The sequence below is a fragment of the Mytilus trossulus genome, chromosome 2, assembly GCF_036588685.1.
Source record: "Mytilus trossulus isolate FHL-02 chromosome 2, PNRI_Mtr1.1.1.hap1, whole genome shotgun sequence".
NCBI classification, from domain to species: Eukaryota; Metazoa; Mollusca; class Bivalvia; order Mytilida; family Mytilidae; genus Mytilus; species Mytilus trossulus.
The window spans coordinates 39,799,138-39,817,037 of record NC_086374.1 but is presented as its reverse complement, the minus strand read 5'-3'; the positions used below and the strand labels follow the sequence as shown (position 1 = coordinate 39,817,037).

The following is a 17,900-nucleotide window of genomic DNA, read 5'->3' as shown; positions in this document are numbered from 1 at the left end:
TTTACCAACACACCATGGGTAAAGTGTGCATAGTTTTAGGTTGCCGAAATCGTGATAGCCACAAAGAACCGGGAATCAAATTCCACCGGATTCCAAAAGATGAAGGAAGAAAGGAGCTTTGGATAAGAGCTATAAACCGGAGAGATCCTGTAACAGGGAAAGTCTGGATATCTGGTGACGAGGGAGCCAGAGTTTGCAGCGTACATTTCATTGATGGTAAAAATTAAAAGCAATGCTTTATTTAAACCCTTTAAAACCTTAAAAATTTCTCCCAGTGCTTGTTATATACCTTTTTACTTCTAAAATTCAATGCCAAATTAAAGAATCCTGTATTTTTCTGACGGGCACTTGCCACTTGTCTCAAATATTTGCAAATTTATGACTTAGCCAGTGCAAGCAAGTATGGGTAACTATTTATTGAAAAATTTTATCTGTGCATGGCCTTTTTTTTCACTCCATATAAATCTCATGGACCTGTATACTAGTGTAGACTGCACACGGACTGCCATAATTTGTACTCCGTCTCCAGTTGTGGATCATTGTATTTTGTTATTGGCATGAGGTCTTGACCGACTTGAGGACAAGGCTATGTATGGTTTGTATTTTAATATTTTCTATCATAGGCATGATATGGTGTATGGTTTCATGTTTTATAAATGAACCTGCCCCCACACTGATCATTTTCTTTCTTGATTCTTCCTTTTTGGCCTGGGGTCTATACATGGGAAGGGGGGGAATGTACATTTTCTAGGGGAAGTGCTGCCCAAATTTTTTTCATGTTTGGACTTAGATGTACATTTTCTAGGGGAAGTGCTGCCCCATTTTTTTTCATGTTTGGACTTAAAATTTGTTCACATGTCAATTAGTAGTTTAAAATATCTTCCTGTTAATAAGAAAATTGTAAAATGCCATTTTGCTTCTATAACTTTGGAACAGTCTCACTTCTGGGGTAGTTTCAGCGCCGTCACTTGATGATAAAGCTGAACCTATAAATTCATAGAATATGGGGGAGGGGGGTCTGTATGCACTCTGTACAATGACAAAATAGTAAGAATTCACAGATAAAGTACTATGGAAGTGCATAATATGTGTAACAATAATATTTGGTATGGTTTTAATTTTAATTGCAGATAGTATTTTTTTATGTCTGCTTTTTTGGGACGATAACTGTCATTAAAATTGATAAGCATAAGGTTCTAATAATGTATAATCCATCAAATTCAAGACTGTTATCTTCAAAATTGACATTTTTCCATGTTAATTACAAACTCTTTCTGTCTTTATAGACTGCAATAATTGTAAACAGGAATTAGGGGCCAAAAAGGGCCCAAATAAGCATTTTTCTTGGTTTTCATAAAATAACTTTAGTATAAGTTAATATATATGAAATTTTAACACAAGGTTTATGAACACAAAAGGAAAGTTGGGAATTTGATTTTTTTTGGTCATATATTGGTATAATTAAAAGGGAGAAGGTTTGGGCCCATTAAAACGTTTAATCCCGCTGCAAATGTTTGCACCTGTCCTAAGTCAGGAATCTGATGTACAGTAGTTGTCGTTTGTTTATGTAATATATACGTGTTTCTCGTTTCTCGTTTTGTTTATATAGATTAGACCGTTGGTTTTCCCGTTTGAATGGTTTTACACTAGTAATTTTGGGGCCCTTTATAGCTTGTTGTTCGGTGTGAGCCAAGCCTCCGTGTTGAAGGCCGTACTTTAACCTATAATGGTTTAATTTTTAAATTGTTATTTGGATGGAGAGTTGTCTCATTGGCACTCACACCACATCTTCCTATATCTAATGACGTTGCCTCCGAAGACTTTTGTTTTTCCCACTCTAACTTAAGTATAGGTATATAGAAATCTATACTTGCCCCAACTTTTCAGGGTTCGTCCTCTGTTGTGGTTTAAATCTGCGCCCTGTGGAGCATCTGGTTATTCTTGTGTTGTCTTTTTATTGTACAGACACAGTCCAGTACTTCATTCTCTTAATATCTGTTACAGCTAATTTCCTAATGCATGTAAAGCAAAACTTTGATTGCCTAGGCTTGCTTGCTTTGTTTGTATATTTTTTTTATACAAGCTTTGTAAACATGATTAAAATCTTTAAACATTGTATATAGGTATAGTTCAAACTGTATGTATAATATTTGATTTTAATTGGGTGTTATTCAATGATTGAACAATATAAAAACAAAGCAAGCAATCTAACTCAAGTATTGCTCTACACGCTTTAGGAATTTAGTAAATTCATGGGTTAATTTGAATTATACATCATGTATAACCAAAAGGTCAACTACAAATTTTTATGGTATGTTGGTTATTTGTTAATTTTAAACTTTTGTACTCTAGTCTTTGTCTCAAACACTACATATTTCAGCATTCTTTCAGCTATAATTATCTCTGTATCAGGAATCATAATAAATTATGAAGTTAACCCTTTATCTTGATGAATTATTGACACTAATTATGATTTATTTCCATTATATAATTTAAGGAAAATGTGATGATCCAAAAAGTCCTGATTATGTACCTTCTGTGAAAATGGGATATGGTAGTTATGGTGATAATGAAGTTTCAGCTTCTAAAAGTGTTGACAGGTATGATAAAAACAATTGACAAAGTTACACGGGTGTTCAATTGTCCGATTAAAAGAAATTATCGGGTCCATAAAATTCATATTATGTGACCAAATAATATCTGTATTAGGACAGTTGAACATTACATGTGATGATGTGTAACAAATTTATCCTGATTTTAATTGTTATATCACAAATTGTTATATTCAAATTCAATTGTTAGGACAATATCAACCAAATAAAATTAGATGTTTAATGAAAAAAATTGAAACTATGAGGATTATAAAGCAACTGACTATTAGCTCAATGTTTTTCTCCATTGTTGAAGCATATGATAAAAAGATCATAACATGTAATCTTTCATATTGCATGTATTATCCCCCTTGGTCAATATCAGATAGGCTGATATTAAACCTAGGGCTGATAATACATGCCATTTAAAAGATGCCATGTATTAATCTGTTATTCTATCTTCTTTATCTTTGTAATAATATATTCCAATTCACAGTTTTCATTTTACATACCATTATATATGTAGTTTATAGTTTTTTGTTATCATTTTATTTCAGATATAACAAATAGATTTGGGGAGATGTGGTGAGGGTGCCAATGAGACAACTCCCTATCAAAGTCACACTTTATAAAAGTAAACCATTATTCTGATAACAGATCATTGAATAATTTCATTGACATTTATTTGAAAATATTAATCAATAATTAAATATAAAATACATCTATGACATACTTATTGCAAATACTTGGAAAAATTAATTCATTCATGGAGAAGCAGTTCACTAAGTACTAAATTTTTTGTTGAAGTTACTTATTTGAAATTAGAAAGAAATACTTAAAATTTGTATCCAAAGTCATTCTCTTTTTAGTTAATTGAAACATTATACTATTCTGTAACAGGTATAAGAGAGCTGTAAAAAGGACTGCTGATCAAAAGGAGAGGGAATGCAGATTGCAATTGGACTTTTTGATGACACCTGATGGCAAAGAAAATGATCATCTGCCTTTACAAGACTTAGACTGCAATGTTGAGTTGGAAGACAAAAATGGTACTATTCTTATGTCTGTTCAAAGAGTTGATTATCAATTTAGACTTGTTGCCATCAGTTTTCTATTTATTAGCACTTAATTTAAATGATGCATACTAAGTGCATATTAAAAAAATTGTATATACATACCACGTTTCATTAAATTCATTTTTGAACAGTGCAGTAGTATATTTGATGAAAGGAATGATTGTAAGGTGTACATAAAATTAAGAATGGAAATGGGGAATGTGTCAAAGAGACAACAACCAGACCATAGAAAAAACAACACCAGAAGGTAACCAATAGGTCTTCAATGTAGCGAGAAATTTCCGCACCCAGAGGCGTCCCTCAGCTGGACACCTAACAAAAGGAAAAGATAACCTTAGCTGTATTTGGCACAACTTTTTGGAATTTTGGATCCTCAATGCTCTTCAACTTCGTACTTGTTTGACTTTATAAATATTTTGATATGAGCGTCACTGATGAGTCTTATGTAGACAAAACGCGCGTCTGGCGTACTAAATTATAATCCTGGTACCTTTGATAACTACTTGACCTCATTTTAATTGTTAAGTGGTTTAAGTTAATTTTTGAGTTTTGGTCAATTTATCTAATATTATGTACAATAGGTTAACTATGTAAAGCTTTATATTTATGACTATCAATCATTTCAATTTTGAGTAAAAGTCATTTGCCCTTATGTAATTTAAGACAAGTTTCAAATATTTATGTAAAAGAAAGATGTGTATTTTTGGTTCATTTATATTTCTTTTCATTTCAGGTACAGGAGAATTTGAAAATTACAGAACACTATTTGAAAATGCTATAAGCGAAAACAGAATACTTATAGATAGACTGCAACAGCTTCACTTTGAAAATAATGTTATGAAAAATAAACCCCCTTATATAAGGGCTACAAGTCTATCTTTGGAGAAGACTGAAGAGACAACAAAATTTTATACTGGATTGCCGTCTTATTCATGTTTTATGTGGTTGGTGAACTTTGTAACGTGTATTATACCTTCTTCTAATATTTTGAGCTCTGCAGATATACTTCTTTTGGTTTTAATGAAATTACGTTTAAATTCCCCCCATACTGATATTTCGTTTCGTTTTGGAGTTTCCCTTAGTTTGGTTACCAATTTAATTGACAGTGTCATCCCTCAATTAGCGCACAAATTAAAGTGGTTGATTCATTGGCCAAATAAAGATGACATTTTACGCTCTCGACCAGACTGCTTTAAGGAGGCCTTTCCAAGATGTGTTTCAGTTATAGATTGCACAGAAGTTTATATAGAGACTCCATCAAATTTTACTGCTAGATCATGTACTTACAGTAACTATAAGCACCACAATACAATTAAATTTTTAGTTAGTATTGTTCCGTGTGGTAGTATTTCTTTTGTTTCACGTGCATTTGGGGGGCGGACTTCAGATAAGATAATTTCACTTAAATCAGGATATCTTGACTTTATAAACCATGGAGATGTCGTACTAGCAGACCGTGGTTTTCTTATTAGAGATGAATTGGCATCAAGGGGGGCGGAATTAATCATACCATCGTTTGTTAAGGGGAAAGACCAGCTTAGTGCCTTTGAAGTGGAAAGAAGCCGAAATATAGCTCATGTACGAATTCATGTAGAAAGAGAAATGGAGCGACTGAAAAATTTCCGTATTTTGTCTGGAAAGATGTCAATGAATATGGTGCCACATTCTGACAGTATTATGACAATTTGCTCTGCTATTATAAATATGCACCCTAATATTGTTCAATAACTGATTACCATATTTTTATTTAAGGGTGTACTTAGGTGAAATTGAATAAATATAGATATTTAAAATTGTACTAAATGCTGGAAGAGTATTAGTAAAGGATCAAAATTAGCTAAAGATATTGTTAGGTCATGCAGCTCCTTTTCGAGATATTTGATTTATAAAATATAGCGGGAAAAGGCTAACTCAGACTTTAATTTTTATATTTTAACTTAATATATTTTCATTGGTATTATTTGGGTCTCGATTTAAAAGAAAGAAACTCAAAAATCTGCTTAAACTTTGGTAAATAGCCCTTAAGCTAATTGGTATAAATAAAGGATAAATTGGTGTTATTGGGTGAAATATTTCACCTTTTATCATATGGAAAAAGAATCCAAACATCTGACACAAATTCCAAAACTTCACCTAAGTACATCCTTATTTAAAGGTAAGGCCATTGAATATTAAATCTTTTTAAGTGACAGATGAAATTGGAAAATTTAAAATTCAGCTTTAAAAACAATATTTTGGAATCTTTCAGCTTTTGGTGAAACAAATTCATTATGGTTACAAAACATAATTTGCAGAACAGGATGCAACCCTCTGGCGCACTGTGAAAAGTCGTAAGGTTGTAAGTCACTGGCGTAGATGGAATAAGCTCGTAAACTTGACCTGCTGCAAATTAAATCTTGCTTGTCTAATGTGTATTGTTATAAATTATTATTCATCTGTCATTTGATAAGGTACATCATATATGTTTTATGTTTATTTCATGTTTAAAATAATATTTGCCCAAACCTCAAGTCATTCATGGTTTATTGACTTGGTTGGAATTTATATGGTATATTTGGGGTAGAAATTAATTGAGCTGAAGCAGTCATGTTCTGTCAGCAATTACTAGATAGCTTAATAATAATTAAAAGTATTTTTTAAATTCAAGAAATCTTTATTTTTATGTGAATTTTATGCAATTTTTAACCCAAAATATCTCAACAGAGAACAGAAATAAATATTGATTTATTTCCAAATGTATTATTTACATAGTCCATCATAAAATTCAATATCTTTTTGGCCTGAAATATCATCAATAATGAAATAAGAAAATATTTCCATAAATCTTTGAATTTTGTTAATATCTTTGTTTTTTTTTACATGTACCTTAAATATCAATCTTAAATGTATAAATCCCTAAATATGTGATTTTTGAGGATTTTTTGCCTTTTTAACAATAAAAATGCAGAATTAGTGATATATTGAATTTTGAAATTTGTTTTCAAATAGAAGACATGGAGATGGTAAATAAATCAATGATGAAAATATTTTTTTGGGACAGGTCCATCTTTGGTACTTAATGAACCTACAGTAGTCCATTCTTTTGAAAATAAAAGGTAAATTTTATTCATTTTTAATGGGTAAATGAAACAAAGAATCCTCAACTGAAATTGTTTTAAAAAAATGTATTCAGCTATTAAAGGCATACGATACAGTTTTGAACCTGTATTTAAAGATTGATGATATTTTGCTATATAGGCTATTTTGTACCTGATTAATATAAAATATGTAATAAAAAATATACCTTCATGTGCTACTTTCTGAGTAAAATGAGAGCAAAATTTTGTATATTTGCTCAAAATTCAGATTTGTGTCCGTATTTTATTTTTCAAATGAAAGACATAACTTTTTTGTTTTAAAAGACACAAATTATTTTGTTAAATGATCTGTAATTTTTAAGTATCAATAAAAATAAAAAAGCGCTATTTCCAGTTTTAAAATATTTTGGTCACATAATCTCCTTGCAAAATGAAAAAAATTGTCGTTTTAAAAAATTGGGATCCATGCACTCGTTTTCAAATTAAATCAGTTTGAATGATAAAAATCAGTTGAAAAATGCATTTTTTCCCAATATGTCATAGTTTGACATCACGAAAAATAACATGTTATGTTAGCAATGTCATTACCTCCCCTGTAACTGTATTGTATGCCCTTAAAGGGTACACCAAGAATTGTCCATGCTTTAAGAATAGGTTTTGTTATAAATATATTGTAAAAATGATTGCTGCTCACTACTTCTACAATTTATTTTTTACATTTTGGACAAAGCCACTTTCCCCTTGGTTTCCTTACAATATTAACACATTGATAATGGTACCATCCAATATCACACGAGTCTCCATCACAGAAAATCATCTTGCCATATTCTGGTTCTTCACACAAGCAATATTTCTCTTTTGTGACATCATTGACTGAAGTGTTTGCTACTTTATAATCATGTAGCAATTTCCTTGTAAGTATCTCTGGGATTAATAGCTCTTTAACAAAGTAAGTGCACTTACTTATTAAAGTATTACAAAACTCAGGATCCCTGCAAATTCTAACGATAGCAAGCAAAAGAACATCATTTGGACTTGTCATAACAACAAAATCACAATATTCAGTGTCATAGACAAACATTTGAAACTGAACCTGAGTGTAATATTTGTGACTATTTTTCAAGTGTAATTGTGTGTCCAAACAAAAGGTAGGGTCTTCTTTGGCCGCATCCATTGAAGATTTGTCTTTATGCTTGTGAGGACATTTTATCTCCAGGGTTCCTTGTCCACAACAACTACATGAAATAACACCATCAGCTGAAGCACCAAGAAAATAATTTTGTTCAGATATCTTCAATCCAGATAATTTACATTGAAAATTTGAATGGTTTTTCTCCATATATTGGATGTAGGTATCTCTGGTTATTGCTTCTTTTTCCAGTCCCCATTTGATGGCCTCTTTCTTACTTAGATCATATGAGTTGTATCCTGAAATTCTCATAATCAATTTATTTGGATTTGTAGTTGGTCTTAATGTTAAAACCTCATGAGCTTTTGAAGCTGTAATTCTACCTTTTCTATGTTCAAACCATAGGGGACTTATGTTTTGTGCTTCAGTAATTTTGAAAAGATTGGCAGATTGAGAAATTGAGCAATGATAGTTCCTAAAAAGTTGATCTGATTTGTCGATTAATTCCTGTAAAGTAAGTTCTTTGTTAGTGACATCATAAAAACTTGTAAGAGGTCTAGGTAATTTTTCTTCTTTTGTGTGTTTCACCTTGACTGATGTTTCTACTGTTACTTCTTCATTCATCGGGGGAATTAGAGAAAAGAATGCAGCATTAGGACACACCTTAGAAAGAGATTCTAACACAGCTTTGTCTGGTAATGGATCTTTGCTTGATGGTATAACACATTCCAATTTCTTTTTTCTGTTACTGTTCATAAGGTGCTGTATGTCCATAATTGAGCTGACATCAACCTAAAAAACACAAGGATTACATTTTTTTAGCTGACCAGGTCAAAGGCCAAGCAAATTTCAGATGGACTTTACCAAAATCTCTATAAATAATGAGCAAAATATAAACAAATTTTTGAGTTATCTTTCCCTTGTACAATATTTTGTAGACTGTTTATGCTCAATTGTATAGTAAAGACAGTAGTTATTACAGTAATCTGTTTTTGTATGCTTTATAGATTCTGTATACAAATAATTGAAGGAAACAAGTCTTTTATTTCAATTTAAATGGAGCTGCAAACTGTATTCAGAATTATCAGAGTTATCTCTCTTTGCATACTTATTTTGCACATGTATTATTGTCTTATTTATTTAGCATTTGAGTAATTTGCAAGTATTTGTGAATAATTTATGTTTTTTTATATATATTGTTTTTTGTTTGGAATGAGTCATTGGCTTAATAAGCTCATGATGAGGTTGACGTGACATGACTTATAAGGACAAATCAAGACTTTGTACAAGTATCAGCCATGTAACAGGATTGAAGCAATGTAATTGAAAATACAAAATACCATATAAAAGAAATTGTATCTGTTCTTAAAAATCAAGATTACACTAAATTTGATTATTTGAAACTTGATATAATGTTAAGTTATTACTAGACAAAAAATAGCATGTAATGTTTATACATTATTTAAATGAATCAAAGTCTGTACAAAGAAATGTATTATTGCCATGAGGAGATGATTGACTGTCAATTTATCTTTAGACATTACTACTTGAATAAATCTGATTAAGGAATGTATCTAAAATAAAGTCTATGTATGTTATTTTAAGTTGTTTGGGCGCTATTTCAATGGGTTATTATATTTTCAAATTCATTGAAAATGTTAATTGAGGAAAATATTATTTTTTCTTCCCTCAGATTTCAAAAATTAAAAATTAAAATTCTTCAAATATTATTTTTTTGCACAACAGCATAGAATATTACACAAAAGCAAAATTTGGAATATGAATTCTATTCCTATAAGTAATTCTTAGTTCTTTGGCTTCAGTTTTTTTTCAACTTATTACATGTATGTGTAAAATATTTAATTTCAATCCAAATTTAGACCTGTATCAAGTGCAAATATTTTGTCCATTTTTCCCCCAAATGTTACCCCTGTGGTTGTATCAAGCTGCACTCAGGGAAGCAATTTATTAATTATTAAGATTTTCATTGTTAAAAGAACAGGTTGAAGATTCATTGAAATCTTTGAGTGAGAAAAGTAAGTGGAAATATTGTTGGTACAAAGTAATGAACAGTGATGTTGAACATTACCAATTTAATAATATTTGGATATTGTGGACAATTTTTAATAATGACCATCAGAAAATAGTGTGTTCATGTTTATTTATTTACTGAAAACTGAAAAAAACAAGGTCCAACCTTAACCAATCAGTACATGTATCATCTATTATGTCATGCATGTACATTTATTGCCTTTCCACCACAGTATTGGTTCTTTAGTGTAAGCCATGGCCAATATTCCTAAAAGAAGAAGTCCAATCCTATATTATAAATTATACCTGTTTTCTAAAAACTTTGTTCCATTTACATTCCTCACTAGTAACTGATTTTTGTGTCACACCATATCTAACTCCTAACTCTATTTTAAATAGTACTGCAGCAATGTGACTGCACATTTCTCCCAATCTGAATTAAAGTAATAAAGCATTTCTAGTATTTGCCACAGTATAAAGTATACAGCAATCATCAGTCAATAGATATTGTACTACATGTATCAAATATATTTAGGAGATGTGGTATGATTGCCAATGTGAAAGCTATTAATCATAGTTCAAATACATGCATATTCAAGGTAAGGGAGAAGACTCGGGTACTTATTAAAATTTATAAACCTGCTGCATTTGTTTGCACAGGTACGGTTCTTAGTTTTTCTCTTTTGTTATATATATATCACACTGTTCTCTTTCCAGTTTAAATGATTTAACACTAGTAATGTTTTGGACCCTTATTTAGCATAATAGCTTGCTGTTCTGAGTTGGCCAAAGTTCCGTGTCTGTTGCAGTCCTTACTTTGACTTAATGGTTTTCTTTTTCAAAATTATGACTTTTTGATGGATGGTTGTCTCATTTGCACTCAATTATTTCATTATTCAGGATGATAATAAAATGAAATGTATACCCAAAATAACCATACCCTGCTAGACATGTACAATGTGCACAATATATGTCTGCTGTATCTTTAGCTAAGCAGACCCAAGGTTGGTGTGGTTTGTCCCGAATTTTCATCGACCCTATGACATCAGCTTTCAAAAAACAGAAAGGACTTCCATTCACATCGTAAATCTGTATCTGGTCTACATGACCACTTTCAACATACCTAATGAAGTACAATAAGAAAAAACATACTTCTGAGAAATAGTTTAAAAATATAATAAGATTACAGTAGAAAAGTGCCAGACAAAATATATAGTTTTGTAAGCTTAAACTGAACTGTTTTCTTTTCCAAAATGTACTTTGGATAGCTAGGCATGAATAACTTTCTTTATCATATATATATACATGTATTTAATTAAATGAAAATATTTTTTAATTCACTTTTCACAACTTTGGATGGATATTCCTGGTGGAGGCACAAGGCAGTTTCCTCCATTTGCACCAGCAGAAATGTTACGTGTACTCATATTTATGATCAATAAATTTGACTGAATAATGAATTAAGGAAAAAGTTCCTGTAAATTATGTCATCGTTCAGATATCATGTAAAATCTAACTTTTTTCTTCTAAAAAATAATGGACATTAAGTTTTTCAAAGATAACTAACATTATCAAACACTAAATTTGAAGAAATTTTCAATAAATTTAACATGTAAAAAACAGAACAATTTCATGCATTTGATTTTATATAGTATGGGTACAAGTAACATAGTGAATGTAAGCCTTGGGTGGGAATCGAACCCACGTACCAGGAACAACAATCCAAACTTTTTTAAATTAAAGACTGCATCTGATTAGCTCAACTTTTAAAAAAATGGCTTGTATTTATGCATGCCATGAGAAATGTCTAATTTTAGGTAATTAATTTAGTTTGTTGAAAAGATCCCAGTCATATTAATAATTGAAATAGGATAATAATATACATACCATGTTGTGAACAGGATCAAAATTTGGGTGGACAGAGTTCTGGTTATTCCTAAGGTCATAAACTCAACAACAAATGACAGAAATTTCTTTTCCAGTTCAGAACAATAGACATGTTATTTATTTTTCTGAATTATAAGACAAATTGATTAAAACCTTGATATTGTAACTCATCTTTTATTGAAGCAATCGGTCATCTTAAATCTACTGCATTTCAATTTTTATACTAAAAATTTGACCTAGGACTAAGTTTAGCTGGAAAAATAACGAAATTTGAAAAAAGTAGGCGAACAAATGTCAGTGTTCTAATCTGCTTAATAGGAGGGTGGCCCAACCTTCTGCCGCCAAAAGCATTGATATCCTCTTAAATCATGTTAATGGGACTATTACATTGATTGATTGATTGTTGGTTTATTAACATCCAGTGGCAAATGTTTCATGCATATTCAGGACGAGAACAAGTTCACAATAAATACAAAAGGTAGGTTGATACGATAGATGCCATCTGGGATGATGGTCAGGGAAATTTAGACTGCCACTTGAAAATGAGGGTATCTTTGATAGGGCCAGAAATTTTGCCTTGCAATAGGCCACCTACGGACCTCTCAAGAGTTGTTGCAAGGGTTTTAAACGTGCAAAGTGCATGGCACTCTCTGTACACGAGGCATCAGATTTAACATCCCTCTTCTAAGCAGACGCGACTGCGAATTTGATACATCCCACACAGCCAAACGGATGACCTACTTCGGCAAGCATTTTACTGCCGGTTCGGGAGAAGACCAAGTGACCATATTTCTATGCCCCTCTCACCCTTGGGGGTTGGGACCAGGGTTCTCGCTAAGGATTTCTGAAGGCGAGTCAAGGGACTCGTCTTTTTTTGGCCATGATGAGTACAACAGCAAAAAGAAAATGTTTAAATGCAATTTAATTTAACTGTACGAGCTACAATGTAGTACAACTTTCTACCATTTCACACCAGAATCATGTTTTAAAAGCTTAAATAGGCCTTACCAACAGTGAAAGGTTAAACAATGTCTGAATGTGTATTAAAATTCATACTGAAAATAAATAATTTAAATTTTTAAGAAATTAAACCAACATGAGAACAACTATCTAATGTGGAAGTGGACACTTTTATACAATGTATTTTATGCTCAAAAAATAGTTTTAGTGTACATATATAAACATTTTAAGTAGCTAGTTTTAAGCTATTAAAATATACACAGATGATGCCAGACTAACTACATTTAATTTGTTAGTCTGGAAAGTTGAATGTAATGAAAAGTTTTATATTTCCACCACTGATTATTTATTCTATTCAGGGATTAAATACCCATAAATGCGAGCAAGAATCTTTCCCAATTTGTTCAACTGGTGTCCTTTTCAAATTAAATGGTTGTTCTTTCATTCTATGTCGAAACGCGGAAAAAATGAGTGACCCTACCTATAAGCTTCTAAGCTTTTATAAGCTTTCATTGCACTTTTGTTAAACATTGATGGTGTTTCGATTAAGTAGAGGTAAACTTGACCGAAGTCAAGTTCAGGCCAAATACTGGGGTCGTTCACCCATTCAGATTTAGTGATAGCATAAGGATCAGGAAGCCTATCGAGTCCTTTATTGTATGCCAATTTCTCCTGGTATCGTGTCCTAGCCTCGGCCGGTAACCCATAGGCATACGGGGATAACTTTTCTTTCTTCTGCATTGTTTATGCGTTCCCGCCCATGACAACAACAATAACAAGTATGGCGGATTTTGACGGCCAGTCATTGCGCAAGCGCGAAAAAGGGAATTCCGTAAAATCTCCTCAGTTGGAAGGCAAACGCCTAAATCTGACAGATAAAGGTCAATTTGTCGACAAAAAAAGGACCCGTATGTAAAAGGTTTACGCCCACAAACAGCGCCACCTATAATTTTGTCTACGGCATCTTTGAGAACGATGTCCCGTTCTGTAGTAAATTAAAACATTAAATTAACTAAAACATATAAAAGTAAGTGTAAAAAACATATTGAAAGATATATTTGCAGATGACTGGTTATGCATGATACGCTGGCAATGTGCGCAATGTCCTTTAATCAAAGATTGAAAATTAGTTTGTTTCCTACGTCAAAATGGCGGATTTCAATGTTTACATTTTTTCCTCTATTTATAATCTGACACAATTTCATATCCAATCATTTATTAGCAATTTTATTATTGATCTTTGGAGATCATCCAATTAGATTTGCCGTTAGAAAGTGGCTATACGTTACCAGCCATCGTTACAAAGTAGCCATGTGTTTTGTGGGGATACCTTGGGAATGTTGTGTATTCAAAAGTTACGGTAAAAATCAATGTTTTCTTCATTATCTTTCCATGCATACACAAGTCATACCACCAAATCCATTCTTTACAGACCTCATAAGGTAAACAGACATATTTAGCTGTCTGCTTTAGCAAAAATTCGTGTAAATAAGGCCTGATGGGTCGTTTTGAATTCAAGTACAGCCGACAAACACGTGGTAGATTGTTTATGTTTGACAGTTTGCTTTACCTTAATTGCACGTCGATGTTACATATATACTTAGCAATAACCTTTATCGTGTTATACTTTCAAGAGTTATATAAAACATCTTGTCTAAGAAACTGGTCTAGCGAGGTGCAGGGACTTCCTTTACTAGGTCTTTAAATAGTGAGGGTGTAATATGTTACATTACAGCATTTTTTTTTGCATTTGATATATTTCATATACATGTAAATTTTATGTACACAAACAACAATAGAGTAAATAAACATGCATGGATTTAAGACATTTAATTCCCACCCTAGGTATAAAATTTTATACTCATTATACATTGGAACAAATAGAGCAGATTGCAATTGACATTATTATGTATTAAATGTCTAAAATCCTGATTGATGGGGCCAAATCCTCAACATATTTTTTTCTATAAAGTATACAGCAGCTCCTCCAAGGATTAGTAAGGGAATACTTTACATATAGTCCAATGGCTATAAGTCCTGTCTTTTTTGCCTCTGATTATTCCTTATTTATATTATCATTTCTATTATTCTCTTGTACATGTAGTAAGACAAAAGCTATTGGTACTCTTATTTTCCTCATTTGCCTGAAAACAATGGAATGTATTCATTGTTGATGTATGTAAAGTGACTTGTAATTTAACTGTCACTGCTAACAGGTACTTGGACTCTGGTGATAAGTTTCTAGACTGTTATCTTATTGGCAATTATACCATATTTAAATGTCAGTTTCCCCTTTATAACTTTTAAAGAAAAGAATTAAATGACAGTATAATAAGTTTTAAAAAATTGAAATGTTTAGCACAAGTGCAAAATTTAATTGGCATATTTAAGAAAATCTAGAGATATTGAAAAATGTTGCAAATTAAAATAAATGTTTTGCACTCAGAAAACAATAAATACAGTACAGATATTGTTTTAATTAAGACTTTGAGAATATTTGCCTGTTTAATAATCATGATAATAGAAGATATAATTGTTATAACCCTTTTTTTCTAATATATGTGTGGCCCTGGTCTGGCTGTGGTTTAAAATCTAAAAATGGAGTTGGTTATATTCATGTTTATCTGATTTATATCAACATTATTGTGTCAATTATATAAATCATTGTAACACATTACTTTGCTCTTCATGGCCTTTTTTAATTGGAATAAAATATCTTATCTTATCTTATACCACATCTCTTTTATTTTAGTACTAACAGGTTAATTTTAAAAGCATTTGAAGTAAGTGAGATGTTGACAAGCTTTTATATAGTCCATGATTGTAAATACAGATAATATCATGAGTTTTTTTTATAAAAGTAAATAATGTGATTAAATTGATTATCTCAATTAAAAGAACTGACATTCTTATTTGATACTATGAGATTATTTCTGATATCAGAATAATAAATATCTTATTGTTGTCCTTTTTACAAAAAAACATTAACATACTTAATTTAAGTCAGTTTTATTTTTGTCTATGACTACTATAACATGGGAAGTGGCCGTGCAATCTCTATGTTATACATTGTAGTGTTCTCAGGTTTTTGTTTTTCAATTGATTATGCATTTTAGAGCAGGTAAGTATGAATTTGGATTAAATTTGAAGTTGATTCAGTATATTTTATGATATAATACCACTATTGTATTTCAACAAAGCATTTTCAAACTTTACTTACTGGTCAGCTTTATAGCTTATTATTCAATCAATAATTTAATTGAATGCACTCAACAGTTGGTTGCAGGACTATTGAATTCAAATATAAGAAGAAGAAAAATAAAGCAAAATTTGAAATAATACATATAATAGGAATTATGATGAGAACTGCATGATATCAGGTTGCAATTCAGCTTTTGCTCAGTTATCTTTGTGTTGATTATTATGTTCTAAATCCCTTTCTGGTTCTTTGGGTTCAGATATTTTCTCTTGATTAAGGCAAGCAACATAACTTGTACATCTTATAAAGGTTCTTATCTCAGGGTGAATCCAGACAATTTTAAACATAAGTGGTGGTATTCTCAACCAAAGATAAAAAGGAGAGTTAACTATATGATCCCTGAATTCAAATGCATTAATCTTCCATAAAAGAGGAGGTCACCAGAACCCCTGGGATCCACCACTGTATCTTAAAGCAGGTACAATAAAACAAGCATTGTACATGTACTTCTGTCCACTGCAAATTCATATTATTTTCATTCAAAAGTATAAATGTTCACAATTTTAAAGACTATATTTCCTTTGTTTCCATATTCAGTTTGCTCTCATGCAATGAAAAGTTCAATTCTATTGTAACACAGGTTCTACTGACAACTGATAAACCCCTCTTGTATCCTTCTATCTACCAAAAGGGTGTTTGAGAAAATACAATAAGTCCAAGTTCAGAATTTTCTTCTTTGGAAGTGTTCAATAACCTGTAAGTACTTGAAAAAAAATGTCATATTCAACCTTCCCATGACTATTTTAATGTTACAACAGTAGAGGAACATGGAATATTGAAAATTTACTGAAGAAATTGTCGAAATATATCTGCAATCATTAATTTTACTCGAATTTACTGTTGTGAACTTGCAATATCCTACGATGCGCGTACCGAGTTATCTCCCTTTGATCTCCGCTTCGCAACGAATAATCTGACACAATTGCGTATCCGGGGTTTTTGTGATCTGATAAAGTATTATAAGAAGCAAAAAATGGTTTTACTTCATATTTTATACCCCTCAACACGTTACCAAACCTATTTGAGGAATTATAAAGGATTTTCCGTGGACCTACGCAAATTTTCAGAAAAAAAGTTTCACTTCACTCGTGAATTTATAACATTTTTACAACACTTTTTAATGATAATTATATAAAATAAGGAAGCTTATTCAATCTAGAATTGAACTCTTTGGTTTTTATCAATGTACGAGTACAAATAAGACAATACGAGTCCAAAAACCACGAGGCGTGCACGTTTACCAAAAATCGTAAACTCTGACCTTTTATCACGTGACCAATGTCTTGACCTTAGAAGCCATTAAATCGTTTGCCGTTCAACTGTCCTATACAATGGACATGCATCTGTTACTTAGTATGGATAGTAAAATATTGGGGTTTTTCTTTGAGTCGTGAAAGTCACTCGAAACTAGGTGAGATATGCACAGAAGTGTGTATTACAAATATGGAAAAATTAATCATGATTTTCATCAACAACAAAAAAATGTGAATTATATTCTCAAGCCGCGGCCTGTAGTATATGAGGGTCTCAATGAGGTTTACAGACTACAGAAAAAAACGGCCCTGAAATTAATTTTTACTTAAAAGAATAGAGTTTTAATAAAAAAAAATCAAAAAAAAAATCAAATTATGGACGAAATACTTAAAAATAATTATTCAAAAAACCATTTTGAGCATTCAAACCCCGATTCAAACCCTTATGGTGTTTACATTTGAATTCCCCATAACTGTAGAACAGATACATAGACTGTTTCGATGACTTTGGCTATCAAAATCTAGCATTCAGTCAATCTCGTTTTTATAATTTTTTAAAACTACCGCTTTCCAATACTATTGAAAGAAAGACAACTCTGGTCAAACTTAAAAAAATCTCAAAAATCAATACTTCATT

The 17,900-nt window shown here is 31.4% G+C and overlaps 2 protein-coding genes across 5 annotated transcripts; one reads left to right on the top strand and one right to left on the bottom strand.

Moving 5' to 3' along the window:
- On the top strand, window positions 1–9,471 carry LOC134707203 (uncharacterized). 2 transcript variants are annotated; one of them, XM_063566784.1, is made up of 4 exons: window positions 1–216; window positions 2,498–2,600; window positions 3,492–3,640; window positions 4,401–9,471. In XM_063566784.1, the coding sequence occupies exons 1-4, from the start codon at window positions 15–17 to the stop codon at window positions 5,393–5,395; spliced, it is 1,449 nt and encodes a 482-aa protein (XP_063422854.1). In that variant the 5' UTR covers window positions 1–14; the 3' UTR covers window positions 5,396–9,471. The 2 variants fall into 2 exon arrangements, with proteins under 2 accessions (XP_063422854.1, XP_063422855.1); XM_063566785.1 differs by lacking the exon at window positions 1–216 and adding an exon at window positions 250–595.
- LOC134707202 (uncharacterized) lies at window positions 7,451–13,588 on the bottom strand. Of its 3 annotated transcripts, none has more exons than XM_063566781.1 (4): window positions 13,233–13,588; window positions 10,845–11,027; window positions 10,211–10,337; window positions 7,451–8,665 (listed from the first exon to the last, which is right to left on the bottom strand). In XM_063566781.1, the coding sequence occupies exons 1-4, from the start codon at window positions 13,490–13,492 to the stop codon at window positions 7,451–7,453; spliced, it is 1,785 nt and encodes a 594-aa protein (XP_063422851.1). In that variant the 5' UTR covers window positions 13,493–13,588. The 3 variants fall into 3 exon arrangements, with proteins under 3 accessions (XP_063422851.1, XP_063422853.1, XP_063422852.1); XM_063566783.1 differs by lacking the exon at window positions 13,233–13,588 and adding an exon at window positions 11,792–11,913; XM_063566782.1 differs by lacking the exon at window positions 10,845–11,027.
- Window positions 13,589–17,900: the final 4,312 nt, after the last annotated feature.